This window comes from Myotis myotis, unplaced genomic scaffold (assembly GCF_014108235.1).
Source record: "Myotis myotis isolate mMyoMyo1 unplaced genomic scaffold, mMyoMyo1.p scaffold_m19_p_13, whole genome shotgun sequence".
Taxonomy (NCBI): domain Eukaryota; kingdom Metazoa; phylum Chordata; class Mammalia; order Chiroptera; family Vespertilionidae; genus Myotis; species Myotis myotis.
This window is the reverse complement of record NW_023416317.1, coordinates 20,284,007-20,304,707: the sequence shown is the minus strand read 5'-3', so window position 1 is coordinate 20,304,707 and position 20,701 is coordinate 20,284,007. Positions and strand designations below refer to the sequence as shown.

At 43.2% G+C, this 20,701-nt stretch overlaps 1 protein-coding gene across 2 annotated transcripts in view; it reads right to left on the bottom strand.

Moving 5' to 3' along the window:
• The window catches only part of GRM7 (glutamate metabotropic receptor 7), a 756,022-nt gene that overhangs the window by 275,968 nt on the left and 459,353 nt on the right, over nucleotides 1–20,701 (bottom strand). For both annotated transcript variants that reach the window (XR_004971482.1, XM_036332027.1), the window contains exon 5: nucleotides 16,442–16,582. Coding sequence is in view for 1 of the 2 variants with exons in the window: in XM_036332027.1 (XP_036187920.1) it covers nucleotides 16,442–16,582 (141 nt within the window). In the remaining variant the exon portion in view is untranslated. The remainder of the gene's footprint in view (nucleotides 1–16,441; nucleotides 16,583–20,701) is intronic.

Here is a 20,701-nt window from a genome sequence, read left to right as displayed (position 1 = left end):
GCTGTTATGGAAAAGCAGATTCTATCTCTCATGTTAGGTCTCACAGAAAGATTATTCTGTTTCTGGGGCATTTCTGAAGGGGCACACATACTGTAGATGCTATGGCATATGGGCAGGGTCTTTGACTCCCATGGTCTAATGTCTCTTCCTAGCAGGCATGTCATGGGTTGGAATGATTTTGTTCACTGGCACCAGGACCCTTTGCTTCCTGAGACGCAGAAAGAAGGCCTAAGGGAATTCATCCCACTGGAGGGTTTGAAAGGACTTCTCAGTATAATCACCAATGAAATCTCATAGAAAAGGCCATTGTTTAGCTCCAGTTGAGCTGCATATCTAGTACTAGTGACGGAACAAAAAAAGGGATAATATATATTGAAGTCCCCAGAGGCAAGTCTCAGTCTTAAACATTGCTTTTTGCCCAGAACCCAAAACAGGGCCTGGAATATAATGGATATCCAGTAAATGTATGTTTAATGAAGGTTGAAAGAATGAATGGGTATACCAGAAAGGGAGATAAAGGAGCAAGTAGCTTCTGTAAATGATTAGGAAAGAAAGGTGGCAATCCTTCACCCTGGATAGCTGGCAGCTGAGGTGGGGAGTTTAATTCAGGTGACCAGATGATTGTAGGCTGAGATTGAGAGAAAATGGCAATACACCAACCCGTGATATTTCGGATCATTTTCTTCAACTGGGTTCTTATGTGGCTAAAGACTCTACTTATCATTGCTTCCACTGATTTCCACTAAGTTATTCAAGTAAAGGTGAAAAGAATATTCTGTTAGTTTTTTTTTAAGTCGAGATTCATTTTACACAAAAACATGCAGATGAATCCATACCTCTTCACCTACACTTTCGACCATTTAGTTGTGGTCGCTCAAAAATAAAATAAATTCCTTCCTATTGAGTCCTAACAATATTCATAAATGATGAGAAATGTAGTTGATGGAATTCTCAAGTTTCTAAAGACTCTTCACTTCCTAGAAATGTCACATTCCACCTGTGTTAAAAAAATTAGAACAGCTATCCTGACAAGGAAAAAAATCTTAACAACTCCTAACCAGAAGGTAGAAACTGGCAGTTCACCAGTCAGAACACACTTGATAATTTGCCTGAAGAGCAACTAGCCATATCCTGTTACCTGAGGAAGAAAAATAAAGGCTTAGTTTAAAACATATGTTGCCAATCTGATTTAATTGGGAGAAAGTCCTTCAAAATCTCAACATTTTAAAACCAAAATGTGATGGCATTTCTATCTCTCCTGTAATGAACTCAACCACTGCCCAAGGAAAAGATCTTGTTGCATGGAGGCTAGCAGACAAACCTGGGTTGAAATTCTGCCCCTGCGTGCATTATGCTGGTGACTAAAAGGAAGTTATATAACATCTCTAAACTTGTTTCTTCATCTATAAAAAAATACTCATTATGAAACAGAAACATAATTCTCCCCGTGTGGCTAGAAATTGTATCACTCACATTGCTTCCAAGCACACAGTCAGAAACAGACTACCAAAATCAAGGTCAATGTTTACCGAACCACTCCTGGGATTGGTAGTTTCACCCCTAGGCTTCATTTCCAAAGCTCACCTGCATCTTCATAGGCTCAAGTGCCCATCCTTCTCCAGACCATTCTCAGAACTAAATCCTTCATGCCTCCCATCCAGCCTTCGCTGGACACTGCCCATGGGACAAGCCTCTCTGATCATCCTTGACATGCCAAGCTCTTACCCCCTTATGTTGACTTCCTTGCTCAACCACCATCTCCTTTGCACAAGTCCTTTTGGGTCTCTGGAACTTCTAATCCACAATGATCATTCCTTAATCTAACCATATTTCCTAACTTAACTAAAACACTGATGTTTCCTGAGAACACCGCTTAACCCTGCAAATCTTTTAAGTGGAGATATTGTCTTTCCTTGCATAACCCAATACAATTAGCATCCTATAAATTATTTTTCTCCCTTGTAAAAACCTGCTCCATTGAGTCTTACTCCTGTGGGTCTTGACCCGTTTGTCAAGAACTGTGAAGGGTCTGAGGTTTTGCCATACCTGCAAGCCTACATATTATCCTGCCACAGGTTCATTGATGTTGGCAGGAGACACGAGACTCATGGGTCAGAGACAAGGGCTTTATTTCTCACAGAAATAGTAGTAGTCAGAACATCAGCATTTTCAGGCTCTGGTTCCCCAACTCCTAAATCACAGAAAGAGGACCAAGTTACATAATGGGCTGTGCCACAGGAGAGGAACCTAGAGCCTAGGGAACCTGGTCGTTCATAGTCATAGCAGCCATCATTCCACTGATGCTATCATCTACTACAAGTGTACTGTGTGCCCCCACTGCTGACTTCTGAGTTGTAGACATAGGTACTGAATTGCCTTCTTAACCTTTCTGGACAGATGCTCTTGTTTAAAAGGAAATAAACCTATGCCCTTCCCACTCTCAGGACCTTGCCTGTCGAGGATGCCTGCACTGGATAGAATGTCTCCCAGACCCACTCATCACCTTTCTCTACGCCCCAAGGAGCTCACTTGGATAGACAAAATCGAAGAACTCTTGCCTTTTGATATCCAGTTGGTTTTGGCCCATGGAAGTCACAGGCAGGAGATTGGAAGGCAGGAGGATGGTTTGGTCTTAATATTTACTGGTCTGGTTCTCTCCTCATCAGTAGCCTCTTTTAGCAGCTATTCCACCAGGATTGTGGTACCTCCCTCTCCTGCCCCTGCGTGCACTCCCAGGCTGGGGGTGATCATGGTTCTCTGCGTTACTAGGTCAGGGGCACGGCACTATCCTCTGTTACCTCAAGGACCACCTATGATACGTTGCAGATAGTCTCTTTATGAAACACTTTAAATATTCCAGTTTGAATGAGCCACTCTTTCCTGCTTGGACTCTGATGGATACATCCAGCTGTGTGAACCAGAAATAGTAGGGTAATGGTGACCAAATTACAGAGATTCTGATTCCCAAATACAGCTTATAAGATGTTTAAATTATATTTTCCTAAGGGCTTAAAATTGTCATAGGACAAAGTTAGGGCCTATTTATTCATTTACTTACTTTGTGTTCATTATACATAAATCTATATATATTAAAGCCTAAGCAACCATTATGACCGAACAACCAGAATGACTGGTTGACCAGTCACTTTGATGCACACTGACCACCAGGGGGCAGCTCCTGCATTGAGCGTCTGCCCCCTGGTGGTCAGTGCGCTCCCACAGCCAACCTTCCGCAGCCCCGCCCTCTGGCTGGCCAACCTCCAGGGGTCCCTTCCTTGGCCGGCCGGCCACCCATTAGGCCTTGATCACCGGCCAGGTTGAGAGACCCCACCTGGGTACAAATTCGTGCACCAGGCCTCTAGTATAATATAAATATGATGGTAATCCTTACATGCCAGGAGGTGCCACTTTTATAAATCACCGTTTACAAGGGTAAAACACACTGCCCAGTGGTTCAAATCCCAGCTCTGCTAGGCACCAGCCAAGTAACTCTGGGCAAGTCACTTAAATGTCCAGGAAGTTAGCTTTTATCTTTCTCTCCAGCAGACTGTAATATCATCAGCTCTGCTGGCTCTGCTGAATTGTAGGGATGATCAGATGACACAGGGGATATGAGCACAATTTGAAGGCTCTAAAGCAAGTCTCGTGATAAAGATAAGTCAGTACTCAAGCATACAGGAAAATTACCCAATCTCGCCAGCTTTCTAAGAAATGCAAATCAAAACAGAGGCAGCATTCCAGTAGGTCTGCCAGGGCTGAATGCATTTGTATAGTCCTTTCCGAAAACAATTTGACAATACACTTCAATTGTCCGAAATACTGTACTGTGAAGCTGTAAGGATAAAAATAGGCAATGCTTCTAATGTGTGAGGCAATGTACTAAGCACTTTGCATGCCTTAACTCATTGAGGGCTTCTCCTCAAAACACAAAACTCCCTTAAGTTATTAACATTTTACAAATTAGGAAAGGGGCACAGAAATGCTAGGCTTCATAGCCAGAATGGGGCAGTAAACAAAATTGATTTCAGGAGTTTTGTTCTTTCCTACTCCTAACGACTTCTAAAAATTCATTACCCAAAAGAAGGAAAAAGCAGGAGGTTTTATATGTCTTAATATATACCTACTTGATTACAGGATGAAAACAGTGCCATGTCAGAAAGTACCTAATAAGCATGGACTGTTTTATTATTTTTATTGCTATGGTTTTAGCCCTGCATCAGATTTCTTCCTCATAGTTTATAAAATGCAGCAATTCTTCTTCAGTTCTGGGAATAACAGTGATCAATGCAGGACGGGGGACAATATGTTCCCTAGTCCCCCATCCCTGTGAATTTTTCTATTTTACAGGAAGGAATGGCTGATAATATTCCAGTTCATTGGATTTTGGGATTACCACATTTTTACTTAAAATGAACACTTGTCAACTCGAATGAGAGCTATTTCTTTATGTGTCAACATAATGGGCTTAGGAAACATTTAACATGTGCAGCCCAGTGCATCCTACGAATCCCTGATTCAACCCATGGGGTGAATTTCTGAAAGAAACTCAAGCTCAGCAAGCTGGGCACGTCAGGAAAACATAGGCACACCCCACCTGCCCCTCCTCCCCAATTTGATCCATCGCAAATAATGTGTCATGCAGAGCAGATGATTGCGGTAAGCATGCCAAGTAAAATTCTCAACTACCTGTGAAGCTCCTGCTCCACGCCTGACCTGCACTGAGGCTGAGCACGTAAGCAGGGAACTGAGGCCGGGCTGCACTGAGCGTGCAGCCAAGTACAGGAGGCAGAGGTTCAACACATTCTCCCACTAATGAGGGCAGCAGCACAAACCGAGGCAAGTGCAGCAGAAGGCACAGGCGGTGGGAGACTTGATAGCAAAGAATCTGACCCAGATCCTGGGCGTCATCAGCAGAGGCAACACTGAGATGTGAAGGTGACTATCAATTAGCTGAAAGCTGTACTGGGGAAAGGGAATCGCAGGCAGAGGAAACAGCACAGCACATGCCTGGCCCTGTGGGAGGGAGAGCCCAGGTGCCTTTATACGAAGAAGGAAAAGACGATGAGAGCCAAGCAGCCTGAGATGGACCCCAGCCACAGGGGCCCCAGGAGCCACGCTTCTTCCTTCAAACAGGTCTGACCATTACAATGTCTTAAATATAGAGGGTGACAGTTAGTTCTGTGTGCTAAAAATACCACCCATTTAGGCTTTGAAACGTTCTTGAAATTCACTGACACTTCTGCAATCTCACAGCTTGGCCAAGGAAAGAGGATCTGTTGAAATATACAGCCTGTGCTGGAGGCATGGTTTATGTAGCAGCCCCGTTAACAGCCAGGCTGTCAGGCGTTAACGTCCACTAATTATTTAGCCCAACGATTTTTGTACACTTGTTTTCACATCAAGGGAACTGCTTCAGCTTGGCTCTTGGCGTCGTTTTCTTTTTATATTTGTGTGTTTCCTTTTTTAAATTGAATTCTGAAGTGTAACCTTTTGTTACAAACTTGTCTGAAACTTACTCGTGATAGTTGCGGTTTTTCTCAAATGAAAACGCAATGGCGTCTTGTCATTCAACATTTCTCTCCCATCGTAAGTTGCCCACTTCTGCCAGAACACTGGACCACTTGGGAAGCTCGGTTTATAACGGTTCCTCCAATATCGGGAAGCTCTTCCTTAGAGCTATTATCTCGTACAGCCTGGGTTTCTCACTCCCTCAGTCCCTATCATTGGCTTTGACAGGGCTGCAGGCACGTTTGTCCGTCCCATCCTAAAAGGACAAAGTCCCAAGGGATGAAAAACAGAAAAGTTTCTGGTTGTGGCTGCAATCCCCTGTTGTCTAATTAGGCTGCCCATGAGACGAGGCATTTTAATCCTGTGTCTTTGCTCTGTGTACAAGCTACCAGTTTTTCATCAATTTAGGAAAGTTTGAGAGCAACTGGAAAATATTGCCCTATTTTGAGTTTAGGAGAGAAGAAAGGAGGTCGATTCTCTGGCTCACTGCAGCTGTTGATAAGTGAGGACGCAAGGATCAATGCAGGATCGTTATCAATTATGTCCTCCTCAGAGCCCTTAGGTGGCCAAGTGTCGCCAGGTGAGGGGATGGCTATGTAAATGAAACCATGAAGTTTCCCCCAAAATGAGAAAGGGCCTATTCATGTCTGATTTTCTGTCTCAGAAGGCCACCAAGAGGAGAAAGAGCCTGGGGAGAAATCAGTAAGTAGTCTTTACCTTTTGGTTGATTCATCTGAGCCACAGTTTCCTCATCTGTACAATGGGCATGCTAACCCCTCCCAGACAGTCAAGCTGTTGTAATCTCTGCCGACCATCTTCCTAGAGTAATTCTGTGCTCCTGTTTTCTAGTTCAGCCTCTAACTTCTTTCACAGCACTAATCTCAATTTGTAATTATTTGATTTCCCTTTCTATGGTTCTGTTTGCCTTCCATCCTGGAATAGAAGTTCCTTGAAAGCAAAACCTTGTCTGTGTTCTCAAGTCCAGCACAGGCACTGGCCTAGCTGGTCAACCACATCTGTTAAGTGCACAGGGCACGACAGAAGGCATGAGACAGTGAATGCATGCCATCAGCTGATGGGCTTATTCTAGTTTTCTCATTAGTAGCTATGCTCTCTGAGAAGTCACAGAATTTCCCCGGAGTTCAGCTTTGTCCTGTTTGAATCCGTTAAAGGGGTATGATATCAGCTTTGTCTATTTCACAGGGTTGATACGGGCATCAAATATGGTGATATCCCGACTCATCAACGTGTACTGATATCACTATACAGGCAAGAACTTTTAAACGAAAGAGAGGACGAGATTAGAGATAAAAATAAAGGAAGGCCAGGCAGTTTGAGCCATGGAGGGGGTTCTCTTTTTGTTTTTGTTTTTACAAAGGCCAAAGGTAACAGAAGTCCTACCACCAACAACCACTGAACCCACTGAGCACTCACTATTTCCACAGGGCACACCCCCACTTAATCCTCACTCATGACCACATGCTGTGGGGACTATCATTATCCCATTTTACAGATGGGGAAATAAGGGACTAAGCATGTTTCAGTAGCCTGCCCAGGTGAGGCAGGAAGTGAAAGGGCTGGGGTTCAAACCTAGGCACTCTGACTCTTTAAGCCAGAACTGCTTTCGTGAGTCCGCCCAGGGCACCTTCAGCAGGCAGCCTAAATACTGCTTCTCCATCACAGAAGCTCTGCTTTCAGTCCCCTCAGAGCTACCTTCTCCCAGGAACGTAAATGATACATAATAAATATCATTTGAGGATGAGGAAATGGGAAACCTTTCCATGTGTTCACCCACATACTTGATCTACTGCTATTGTAAATAGTGAGAGAGTTAGAGGGAGCCCTAGAAAGTTCTTATCTGGGTTTATATATGGTAGATATGTATCCTGTGAGCACAGTTTTATTCTCTAGAAAAATGAATATGCTGCTGCCCACACTGTAAACACCCAAAATGCTTTCAGTGTCCCTATTTCTCTTTGCAGGAAGAAAAGGTTAAAAAAGGAGACCTGTATAACCAGAAGCTCTTGCTGAGAAAAGCTCTGTTCCATTGTAGCTCGCTTGATGGCCCTTGATAAGTCATTCAACAGCCCTTTCTCACACCTACAAATGCACGAGGCATCCAATTTATAACACTTACATCGCTTACAAGAGGCACTTTGTTTACAAGGACTGCTGCTGAGAAGACTCATATGCATTCATTCCCCTCATGTAGGAATTCCTTCTCATTAACTGCCCGGCCTGATAGACTTCCCAATAATGGAAAGGCCTTCACTCCCATTTGTTTTTAAAGCCACTGCCTGTTAGAGTTAATGAGAAAGAAATGGCATACAGTTCAAGTAATTATGGCTTCTAGCATTTATGGAACAGTTTTGCATGGACGCCCCTGGGATTTCAACTTGGGGTTCTAGTACCTGGATAGATTGTGCACAGAATTAAACACAGCTCCTGGAGGTGCCTTGCTGTTTGAGGACTTTGTGGAAACATGGCCCGTTTGTGGTGGAGAACACTTTTTAAACTCTGTAGGGTTGGTGGCAGAAAGAATTCATTTCCTGCAGCGTCCATCTCTAAGGTGAAGATAGCCCGCTGCCACCTTGGGCACAATGTTTAGTGCCACATTTGTACTATTTAGTAAAGACAAGCACCGGCCTGCCTTCTATGGTTGTGTTCATATAGTTTTGAATGGGAATAGTCACATATATGAGGATGTCATCTTAATGACACAATATTGCATATTCTCATATGTGTACATGTAAATAATGTGGCTCTATCCCACAACCATGGAAGCCACAGTGCTCCAATTCATTGCTTTAGGAAAGAAGATAACAGAACAGAAAAAGAAGATTGACTTTTGAGTTTTATGTGGTCAGTACTCATCTCTGAGCTTTGGCAGTTGAGTGCGGAAAGATTCAGGACATGCAGTGAAGGCCATATACAAAAGACTTGGGAGGATATGACTGGATCTAAGTTAGTCTCCTCCCCCAGCTCCTGATAAAGACACTGAGGAAAGGAAGAGGATGAGCAGGGAGAGGCTGAGGGAAGCATGAAAGTGAAATGCTGGTGAATGCCCCTGAAAAGGGTCCTCGGTTCTGCAACATCCCACCACGGTCAGAGGAGGCCTGTGAAAGTAGCTGAACCTGGAGAAACCATGAGACCAGCAGCAAGACTGCCTGCTGTCGTCACCTTGACATCTCACTGCTCAGGAGGGGCATAGTCAAGGCCTTTCCGGGGGATGGATTGGCAGACAACAGGAAGTCATGGAGGGATGCCAAAGGCTCAGTGCAAGTGGACCCCACAAATACCTCCAATGTCCTAGCCTTTAATCAGCCCTTTGTAACTATGCTTCAACCACACTGAGCAGGTGGAATAAAGGTTTCTAAAAAGACTGACCAAGTTTCTACAAACTGTTGGAATGGAACCTTGTAAAACAAAAAACAGAGAAGTTATAGAAAATAATCAGGAGTTGTATATTTTTTGCACTACCGGTTTTGTGGCCAGACAGGCACCTACTGCAGTAGATAAGCAGAGAAAAGGCCGCAGGGTTCTTGCTCTTAGAGGCAGCACTGTCATTATAATCCTTATCTTCCCTCAAATTTATCCAGTGGAATCATTGACAAAGCGGGTGATATGATCCCCACTGAAAAGAGGCCACCTTTTTGTTCTTGAATATCTCTATAAAGAGAACGTCATTGGTTTTAAAAGGATAAAACAAAATGAAATTTCATAGCTAAGTGAATTAAAAGCAAAGCCACAGAATTAGCATGGCAATTACTGTAATATGATTTAATGTTACGCTAAAACCTTTTTTGACTATTACATGTGGGAATCCAATGACTAATAACAATCTTTTTTTTTAATGGACATATGATTTTTTTTTCAATACTCTTGCTCCAAAAGAATTTAAAGATTTCCAAGAATAATGAGTACTTTAGATGTGACAATCAGATCATTTTAATTTGGGGAATACTCTATTAATTAGCACCTTATCTATCGAAAAATTCTATTAGTAAACTCACCCAAATAATTACTATAAAATGCTATATTAAACTCACAAAAGTATATACCTTAGCCTTTCTGTGATGATTCCGAGATTAATACTTTAACACTCATTTTTAAATGAGTAGATAGACATTTTTAATAATTTGGCACATGCAATTTCAATTCCCACACAGAAGCCAGCCAACTAGGAGGGAAGCAGGGGAAGATTTAAGGGTGATTGTAACAAGAAAAACATCAACTGAGATATTTTAAATTTAGAGATGACTCAGAATAAAAATTTTAACAAAGAATCATATTAACACACAATCCCAAAAAAGGAACTCCACAGAGATTAAATTATAAATAATCAGTGTCAAACCTCTGTTTAAGAGAGGTGTGAAATGCATTTTAAATTGCTTCTCATCAAAATGGCTTCAAAAAGTCTTACAGCACCAAAGGGTTGGCCATTACTTATCCATTACTTTTTGAGCAGGATTCTTAGATCCTGTTGAATAAGTTAGGTGTCACAACACAATATCTACATAACAATTAAAGGTCAATTAGAATCCTACATAATAAAAGCCTAATATGCAAATCGACCTAACAGCAGAAGGACCAGTGTAATGACCAGTTGCTATGATGTGCACTGACCACCAGGGGGCAGATGCTCAATGCAAGAGCTGCCCCCCAGCCCTCAGGTCCCAGGCCAGCCAAGGTGGGTACCAGCCAGGGCCCCCCCACGCCGGTCGCTCCACAGATCAGCCCTGATTGCCTAGGCACCCTACTCGTGCACAAATTTTGTGCACTGGGCCTCTAGTAGAATAATAAAATGACAGGGAAAACTAATTAGCATGGTCATAAATTCTTTCTGTACATATTTTCTCAAAGCACTTCACTTGCATGTAAACCTTTGCCTTCATAGTTCTATTAAAAATGTATATGGGCTTTGATGGGCCAGGGTTCCAGGTAAAAATAACAGACTTGAGAAATGCATGGTTTTCACTAACAGCATTTATTCCCAGGTTTTTTTGGGCCCCACCAACAAAGTGACCTTTATGGAAACTATTAGCTCTGAGAAGGGAGGTGTAAAGAAAACCACAGTTTAAGCATCTGACCTCCCAAAATGCAGGCATTTATCAGAGAGTGCTCTTTAGACCCTGACACCTTCCACAGTAAACCTTGGTTGATTAGGGACTTAAATCAAAACTGAATTTGCTTACTGTGTGACTTGAAAGCATTAGCAATGGAATACATTGGCTTTAAAAAAAAAAAGTCACCAACTTAATCATCCTCAGTCGTCTCAAAAGGAAAACAATCTCTGAAAGGCAAAAGGTCCCTTCATGGGATGATGGGTTTCTAAATGGTAAGTTCCTTCTTTTCAGTAAAGAAGTACTCTGATGAATCAGTATCACAAAGTCGCTTTGGACAAAACAGTAATGTTAGACAAATGGTCTACGCAAGCCACGGGATATGACAGAGTGATAACATTTTTTGTTAACTATCACCTGAGGATATTTTTTCCATTACATTTTAGAGAGTGGAAGGGAGGGAGGGTGGGGAAGAGAGACAGAAACATTGATGTGAGAGATATACATGGGTTGCCTTCCACCCCTGCCCTGACCTAGGCTGGGGATCAAACCTGTAACCCAGGTACGTGCCCTTGACTAGGAATCGAACCTGCGGCCCTTCCGTGTGCAGGCTAGTGCTCAAACCACTGGAAAACACTGGTCAGGGGGACAGAGTGATCATTTTTATGGGCTGCCAGATTCTTCAAAACCTCCTTCCCAGTTTAAAGGAGGAGTTTGGGAGCAAAGACCTTGGAGATTACATTAATAACATAAAGATACAGAACATCAGGGATAAAATGGTACAAAATTTGGGACAAGTCAAGACTAATGATGTTTGGACACACGCCCTACATGATGGCATTGCAATTTCTTAAGCCTTGGGGTTCATATTCTATTCACAGCATAAAGTTGTATCCTGCCTGCTGCAAACTCCGAAACCTCAGTACATCACTGTTCGATGTGCACCCCAGTGAAGAACTCCTGTCCATATGATATACTTATTGAAACCTCTGGCTTTATTTTTCTGTCAGAATTCTACATGCATCCTGATTTTCCTTAGGACTGATGTAAGGCAATCTGATCTTCATGAAACCCTCACAGGTAGCTGCATGCAGCCCAGAACAGACGACCGTTTAATGAGCTATTACTATGTACCAGTTGGATTTGAGATCTTTTACTTGAAATCTCTAACTTAATCCCCACAATAACTCTGGGTGTAAAGTCTCACCACCCCCACTGCAAAGCTGAGAGAGGGTTTCCTGGGTTCATGAATGCCTGAGCTCTCCCAGGCTTCTCAGGAGCAGCCTTAGAACACAAACCCAGGGCGCTTTCTGGCCCACACCCATGGTTCTTAAATACCCTTCATCCTCAATCTCTTTTCAGAGACCACTTCATCTCTGTAACTTTCCTTCTGCTCTTGACCTTGGTATCTTCACAAAAATATAATGTTCCTTCCAAAGAGGTCATACTCGAAATGGGTCTTTGTGTCGGGATACACTTGCAAGTCTTGAGGTGGAATACGCACAACAAGTGATGTGGAGGCGGCAGGACATAAACCCACTTGACAAACAATCACATCTGACCCTTCTGCCCACAGATGGCAAGGGCTCTGTGCTGAGCTGCCTGGCAGAGCTTCCTTCATTGTGTGTGTAGCCTGCACTGTCTCCACGCGAAAATGTAGCTCCTCCATAGGGCAGCGTGAACGGCATTAGTATTTGTCAAATGCAGTTTGTATTTCCTGTGAGTGTGGTTACACCGTCAATAAACTTGCACAACAGCATGATCCCTTGGGGGGTGGCCGCCCAGATAACCCAGGAGCAGGATGGGTCACTGCTAAGGTTAAATCTGCTATCAGTGGAAAGTAGGCCGCCACCAGGAGGAAGAATGTCTAGCTCTCAGAGTTGGGGATCTTGGGACTGGGTTTCAAGAAAAGTTGTGATTGTCTTAAAATACTGAATAATGGGGTAGCTTTCTTGGTTGAAGGAAACTGTAAATGCATGTGGATAATTTATAGGAATAAAGATCATATGGCTAGTTAGGTCATTTTTTTGTAAGAATCCGTGCACATCTAGCCCCAAGTTAAATTATGAAGTACACACAGTTGATTTTTAATAAAATTTTCAATAATTATTCTTTCTTCTATGACTTTATACCTTCTTGGGTTTTTAGAGCTCATTGTTTTTATTTTATTTTATTGTTTAAAAAATAGAGCTCATTGTTATTCTGACCCCAGAAGTTTGCTCTCTCCAAGCGGTGTGGGTCCCCTAACTCAGCTTCAAAACCTGTCTTGCCAGATGACTGATTTGATGACAGTCTACTTAGAGCTAATACACAATCGCTCATTTTGGCTAAAAAGGCTATACAGCCCAGAAAAAAAAAAAGTTTACATTTTAATTTGTGTCTGAATCTGAAATAAATATTTGAAGACTTTCTCACTCATTAGTAGAGCCAGGCAGAGAAAGATCTGTGAAGGGGACTGCTTTCCTCAGCCCTCAGATCAGAGCATGCACGGCCTCCATGCCAGACTCCTCAGCTAACCCCCATGTCCTGCAGCTTCTCCCCAAGGTGCTCATTCTTTTAATGTTTCAAAATCTGGTTGCCAAAGCAGCTTTCCCTTATACCACCAGGCTCCCTCTCCCCTCTTTTCCTCATTAAAACTTAGTTTCTTGCCGCAGTTTCAAAAAACTCTCATTAATACAATGCAACCTGTCACTTCTCCCCGTCACTTCTTTTCCTCTAGTCTAGCACATCTCAGCATGCCTTTCCCACCATTTCTCCTCTTCTAAGTTGAGGTTTACTTACTATTTAAAAAATCTTAATATGTATTTTGGTAACATCTCCAATGCAACATACAAGTTTAATTGGCTTTGAAAAAAGGAAGTACAAGAAAGAAAAACAAATACACAACCACCATGTGTTCATATCCAGTGACAGTAAGAGTAAGAGACACAAGGGAAGGAGTACCTCCACTCAAGATGGCGCACCTTCTCACAATGGAAGGGGCAAGGAAGGAGCGGAGGTAAAGGAGGGCATCAGGAGGGTCTGACTGCCAGTGGACCCACAAGCTGGACCCAAGCCATCGGAAGTTCCTTATACCCTCCCCTGTCCTCTGAACATATACCTGCCTCCTGTTCCCACAGGGGCAGCTGTTCCAAGGGCGTAGCCATGAGAGAGTAAGTTGTGAAGACCATCTGAGTCTGTATATAGGACTGAACCCCATTAAGGCCTCCATATAAACATTTAAGATCCTGGTGGGCACGTGCAGAGACCTACTTGTCTTGCAGCATCTAAGACAAGTCCCCTTGCTTATTAATCCTGCCAGCTACCAATCTGGAGTGGCCTGCTTCTTTCTTTGGTCTCCCCTTCCCCTCTGTGAGTATAAGAGCCAGTTCAAGAACAAACAAAAGAGAAAGGAGAGAATATTCAAATAATTTGGGACCACAGGTAATTTAGTAAATGTGATCATTGATTTTTTACATGGATGGAGCATGATATGAAAATGCAACTACTTGTATTTCCTTTTTTTAAAAGTTGGTGGTTTGGCTAATGAGCTTATTTGTTTTTATAAACCCAGATTCTCGATGATCAGCACTAAAATGTGACTACAGATAAAACAGCTTATCTTAAAGCATATAAAAGGACCAGTGGTTGATCTCAGGTGGAACATTCCTGATGGCCACGAGACACTCTACAGAATATTCCATGTCAGAAAGAACCAAAACCTGTCATCGACCATGTGGCTATTTCTAGTATACGTGGATGTTCCTTGTCATACAGACAAATTATCCAGACATCAAACTCTCTTTTTCAATTTCCACTTGAAAGCTTTGTGTCACTTAGATCAAGTCAACATCAAATTGATTTTTTCTTTTTCCCCCAACAGGATAAGGAAATTTCTGAAAACACTGATGCTATATACCATGGCACAGAGAATACTGTTAGTAGGATATTCTAATTAACTGAGTTATACATTCAATTATGCCTATTTATTATGTATCATTGCTTTGCTCCTATCTCTGTTCATATCTTATCTCTGCATTTTACAGAAAGCTTCTTGAGGAAAAGGCCTAAACTTCACACTATTGACGGTGTGTTTCGTGTCATGACTCACATATATTATTCCTGATTGATAGATGTTTTGGAATGGGTGTTCAAAGAGCTATATCACAAAGTAAACTAAGCACAGGAAGTGTTTCCAACACGAGTGTTGCTTTCCTGGGCATACAGAATGCATTTTAGAGTTTGGTGGGACTTCAAGGTTGTTATTGCAAACCTTGAAGGCAACTGAAGTATAGAATTGGGAAATGCTGTTTAATAAAGGGTTAGGTCAGTGGTTAGCAAACTGCGGCTTGCAAGCCACATGCGGCTCTTTGGCCCCTTGAGTGTGGCTTTTCCACAAAATACCGTGCACGTACAGTGCGATTGAAACTTTGTGGCCCATGCGCAGAAGTCGGTATTTTGTGGAAGAGCGACACTCAAGGGGTCAAAGAGCCGCATGTGGCTCGCGAGCCGCAGTTTGCCGACCACTGAGCTAGGTGGTAAGCTAGTAGATCATGCCACACCCTTGCATGATTTCTAGTATTCTTAGGATAAAGACCACATTCCACATACATCCCAACATGACTTATTCCTTGTCCATATCTCTGCACTTGCAACCTCAGCTCACACATTCATTCTCTTCTTTTCTTTAGTCACATCTTTCTATTTTTCACATCCTGAGAGGTACCATAATTCCTCCTGCTACAAGCCCTTTTTCATGTGCTTCATCAACAGACATTCTTCAATCTATCCCTCTCCTGCCTTCCTTAATCAACCAGTGACTCCTCCTCCTCAAGGAGGTCTTCTGAGGCAGTTTCTGCTTTCAATGAGTGAAATTCCTTGGTTATATACCCTTACAGCTCTCAGACACGTATTGCAGATTCAAATGATGTATTTATAGAGAGATCCCCGGAATAATGTGGACTTCCCCTCCACCCCCGCCCCTGCAACTATTCTCTAAGTGTCATCAAAGCAGGGTCCTTGCCAGGTTTGTTCACCATCAGATCACCAGTGCCTAGCACACTGCTTTGCAGAAAGGAGTTGCTCCATGAGCGTTTGTGACTGGGTCAATGAATGAACGTATAACTTTCCTTCTTACTAATACATGTATATGACACATACACATGTGTTTTTAATTTGGAATAGTTTTGTAAGGTTAAATATGAGGCTGGGTGACTATTTTTAAACATATTTAAAATAGCAGGTGAGTCATTAACTTTGATGTTATGAAAGTCAGTTGAAACTCACTCTAAACCAGCAGTTCTCTACCTGTGGGTCACGAACAATGAAAATACATCCTGCATATCAGATATTTACATTACGATTCATAACCGTAGCAAAATTACAGTTACGAAGCAGCAACAAAAATAATTTTATGGTTGGGATTCACCACAACATGAGGAGCTGTATTAAAGGGTTGCGGCATTAGGAAGGTTGAGAACCCCTGCCCAAGTACTTTGTTTCCTTAATCAAATATACCATCCATGGTAGCAATTAAATCAGGGTCTGATATGGAATTTGTCAGAGATTTCTGTCTATGTAAAAATAACTTCAGACTCCTGGCTACAACATGAACCAATATTTACCTGTGAGAGCATTCAGAGAAACACGACCCCTTTTGAATTCAAAGAATCAACGAAAAGGCCAATTACTGCTAGATGGACAGGCAGAAAAGGATAATCTTGCCTGTACTTCTCTTGTCCCCCGAGACGTATGCTCCTGTTCCATTTTCTGAACAATCTAGTAAAATTCAATTTACTTTTCCAATTTGTCTCCAGCCAGGCTTCCTTCTGTCAGGTATGCAGACATTGCACTGGCCACGTAGAGCAACAGGACCGAGAGAATGAAATTACCTGTGCATTTGCGATCTGTGTCTTCTTTCTTTGACCCACTAATCGTCAGCTTGCAGTTGAAGTTTTCCTCCCAGTATTCAGCAAACCAGACGTTCCTTCTGTTGTTTTCAAGTGTGCGGGATGTAAAATAGGCATCAAACCCTAAAGAGAGTTGAATGAAAAGGTCATTGCTTGCGGGGCTCTGCTGGAACATTTGAAAACAAAAATACCCATTGTGGTTTTTCTTTGTTTCAGTAGATTGAATGCTCTTTTGTGTCAATCAAAGAAAAGAAATCAGCGGAAGAAAAAAAATTATTCTAATGCTAACCTATATCTATATCTCTAGTCTTTCAGGCAGATGTGTGGCCTATAAATGACATTTTCACAATAAAATCTGCATTAGAGACCTTAGGGATGCCATAGTCCTCACAACATGCCTTGCACCTCTGATAAACAAGACTAGGGACAAAGCATCTCTATAAACATCACCATCACCATCACACCAAGAGAATAACTGATAATTTTAGTGCTTACTGTGGATCAAACTCTGGAATTTACATGGATTCTTTGACTCATCTCAACAATCTATGCAGTAGTTACTATCATTCCCATTTTGTTGACGGACAACAGAGGTTTGATGAAATAATAATGTGCCCACGGTAAACAATTTCACCATATTCTGCATCTCTCACTATGTGAGCTACTGACCTGTGAATATCATTTTGAGAGTCATCTTTTGTTTAGGAATATCCCAGTATGCAATTGACTTTCTAGTCAAAGTAGAATTCAATTTATGAAGAAGCCACTGGTAAACTGAGGTCAATGTTAGCTCAATGCTATTCACAAAGAGTTGGAGATGAGCAGAGACCGGAAAAGCCAGGTCCCCAGGAAATCTCTCGCTACCTCACTAGGATAGCACCACTTTAAATATTCCAATGAAACCATACGGTCCTGTGAGAATCGGACTGGATTCAGTATCACAAGGGCTGGGCTTGAATTCCAGCTCCACTCATCTCACTTAAGTCGTGTAAACATGAGCAAGTACACACTTAACCTTTCAATCTTCCATTCATCAATCTGTAAGCATAAAGATGGTACCACCCCTTCCTCAGTTTCTTGTTTGTAATAGTGGGAAGACTAGGAACTTACAGAGTTAAGGTCAAGACCACGGAGGAAGATGAACTTACTTTCACATTATTTAAGTTAAAGTTTTCCCTAAATTTTAGAGTCATTAAAAAAAAATAGCTCCAGACTCTAAACTGTGAGAGGAGAATGTCAGGTTAATTTAATTCACCACTACATTCCCGGCACGGAATTCATGGCCTGGCATATAGTACGCCTGCTATAAATAGAAAACTTCAAGTAAGTAAACAAGACAGTAAAAAAAAAAATCCCTATAAAATAAAGGATATTGTACAGCATTGTAGGGAAAATGTAAAAGAATATTTTATGTCTCAGGTAATTTTCCAGGCTATTGTCAGGACATGATAGAACATAATGATGTCTTGACCAGGTACCCAGAGGAATGGCCTTTCATAGCCACCACGTGAACTGATTTAAGATAATCCGGCTGTGGCATCTGATCTCATTTTGATGTCAATACTGATTGATTAATCTATCTGGCTGGAAGCCCTCCCCCCCACTCACTATTCTCCCATAACCCTGCCTCCAGACAATGTTCAGTAGAATAACATAAAACTCTTAAATAAAGGGGAATCTGTGTTTCCAGGATCACTACATGTATGCACTTGGCCATGTACAAACATATAAGCAAATTACCGGTACACATGATGACTAGTGACTAACTGACATTTCCCCCTTCATCTTTGCCTGTGCTTGGGTGGAAACCTGGGGTTTGGGGGGAGCAAGGCTGGTGGGTTGTGACAAGTGGCCCCGATGGTCCATGCTTCCTGAGCTTTCCACCTGGGTGTAGCCCTCCTTCTGCACTGCGTCCTTATCCTTGGGGCACTGGACAGGGGAAAGCAAGCAGAGGCTGCCAACCCTGTGGCCCTGTGGTTTGTCCCTGCAGAATTCTACCTGGGACCCAGCTGCCTGGATCTGAGAGGTTTGACTAGGACCTTGGTCGTGAGCCATATGCGGCTCTTTGGCCCCTTGAGTGTGGCTCTTCCTAAGCTTTAGGAGTACCCTAATTAAGTTAATAACAATGTACCTACCTATATAGTTTAAGTTTAAAAAATTTGGCTAGCAAAAGAAATTTCAATCATTGGACTGTTGCTATTTGGCTCTGTTGACTAATGAGTTTGCCAACCACTGGACTAGGAGATGTGAGGTCATGTGGAAAGAGAGGAGTCCAGCCAGAACCCAGCCCTCTCAGCAAAGCCTGTTTGCCCGTCCCAGCCCCCTGCTGACTGCGGTAGAAGCAGCATTTAGCTGAGACCAGCCCCAGCTGCAGAACTGGGGCGATTTCTCTTTTAAGCCATGGCATTCGAGGCGGTTTGTTCTGCAGCCATGGGCAGCTGAAGCACTCCATCTCGGCACCCCAGCCCCTCTCCAGGCAGCACCAACAACACACTCTAAACGTCCTCAACAGAACGCAAAGGGGCGTCAGAAACAAACTTTTCGGTCGCACCTCACAGGTCTGGACACCAAACTAAACTCAGAATAGGAACTCTTAAAAGTGGCTCAAAGGACAGCCTGGATACAATTACATTCTCCAGCTCATAAGAAAACGTCTTTGGAAGGAACATCATCATTTTAAAAGTTTATCACTTCAAAATGCCTCTCTCTGCCGCCTGCGCCTGCTGGACACACAGAGGGATATTGAGGAAGGTAGGACCAGTTTGCGGCTGACATGCAGGTCGGTGACTGTGGAACATTTAACAGAGAAAAGGAAGGGAAAGCAGCAATCAGGTCCACTTTCCCCGGTCCTAAGGGAGACCCAACAGATTTCTGGAAAGAAAGGCACCACGGAGGCTGGCTGCATGAACCGTGGCCGGACGTGGATGAAGGGCAGGATTTCTTAGCCCAAACCCTTGTCCGTTTCACTCACATGTCCGACGGGCTCAGCTTCCTCCTCCTCTTCCTTCTGCTGGCCACCCTCGTGTAGACAGAGGACTGCTTTTCTCTTGCAAGTGCATTATATATGAACTGCCTGGGGCTCCCCTAAGATGCAGATTTTAATTCAGAAGACCTGGGGTGGACCGAAGAGGCTGCCGCTGTAACAAGCCCCAGGTGGCACTCTTGCTGCCCATACTTTAGAAAGCAAGGCTCTCGGGGGAAAGCCTACATTTTTAACAAGCTCCAGGTGATGCTCACGCTGCCCATACTTGGAGAAGCGGGGCTCCGGAGCGAATCCTGAGCTTCAGCGGGTGGGAAATGAACAATCCCAGCCCTTCTGGTTGAGGTATAAGCATCCTCACCCCCTCAGCCTCAAGTTTCGCCTTGGTTCAGAAGAGAGGGTCTTTGCTCTGCTTGTGTAGTTGAGACTTCTGCCTGGTACTCTGCTCAGTATGGCAGGAGCCCTACCTGGCCATCCTGTTGCCCGTAGAGGACCCTGGAGGGGTAGAGCATGTGGTTGCCTGTTGATGGATTTTCACTCTATGTTTCCCTGAGCATTGCTGCTTTGGGTCAGGAACTGAGCACACAATATCCCCGAGGTATGCCTGTACCTGGTAGGTATGGGGAGGGGTGAATCCATCAAAACGGTAAAACTGGCTACACGGGCTGACGGTGCTGCAGCAGAAGCTGGTTTCAGAACACAGAGCTCCAAGGAGCAGAAGCAGAGGTCAAATGGATGTGATTCAATTGAGTGAGTCCGTGCCGATTCGCCTCAGCTGAGTCACATTTCTTTCAGGACCAAACAATGTGTTTACTTCTTTTAGCAGGGACTCTGGTGAAAGATGAATTAATTCTTATTGGTTCCTTCTACTCTTTTTCAATCAAAAGGAAAACAGTTGTCCTTGGGATATCTAAGCTTTCAAAAGAGACTTTGCTGTGGCCAAACATTCACAATGCCTTGGAATGCAGTTGGCGGCCCTTTGGGTTCAGGCACTCTCCACCCCTCCACTTTATTAGTAATGAGAGGCCCAATGCACGAAATCCAGGCAAGAGTAGGCCTTCCTTCCCCCAGCAGCTGGCGCCTGCTTCCCTCTGGCACCCGGGACCCGGGCTTCCCTCCAGCCCTGGCTTTGTCCAGAAGGACTTCTGGAATGACACCCGGAATGATGTCTGGTCTAATTAGCATATTACCCTTTTTATTATTATAGATACTGAGCTCTGTTATGCACTGGCCCAAAGTTTTCCCTCGGGCTTCAGCCACTA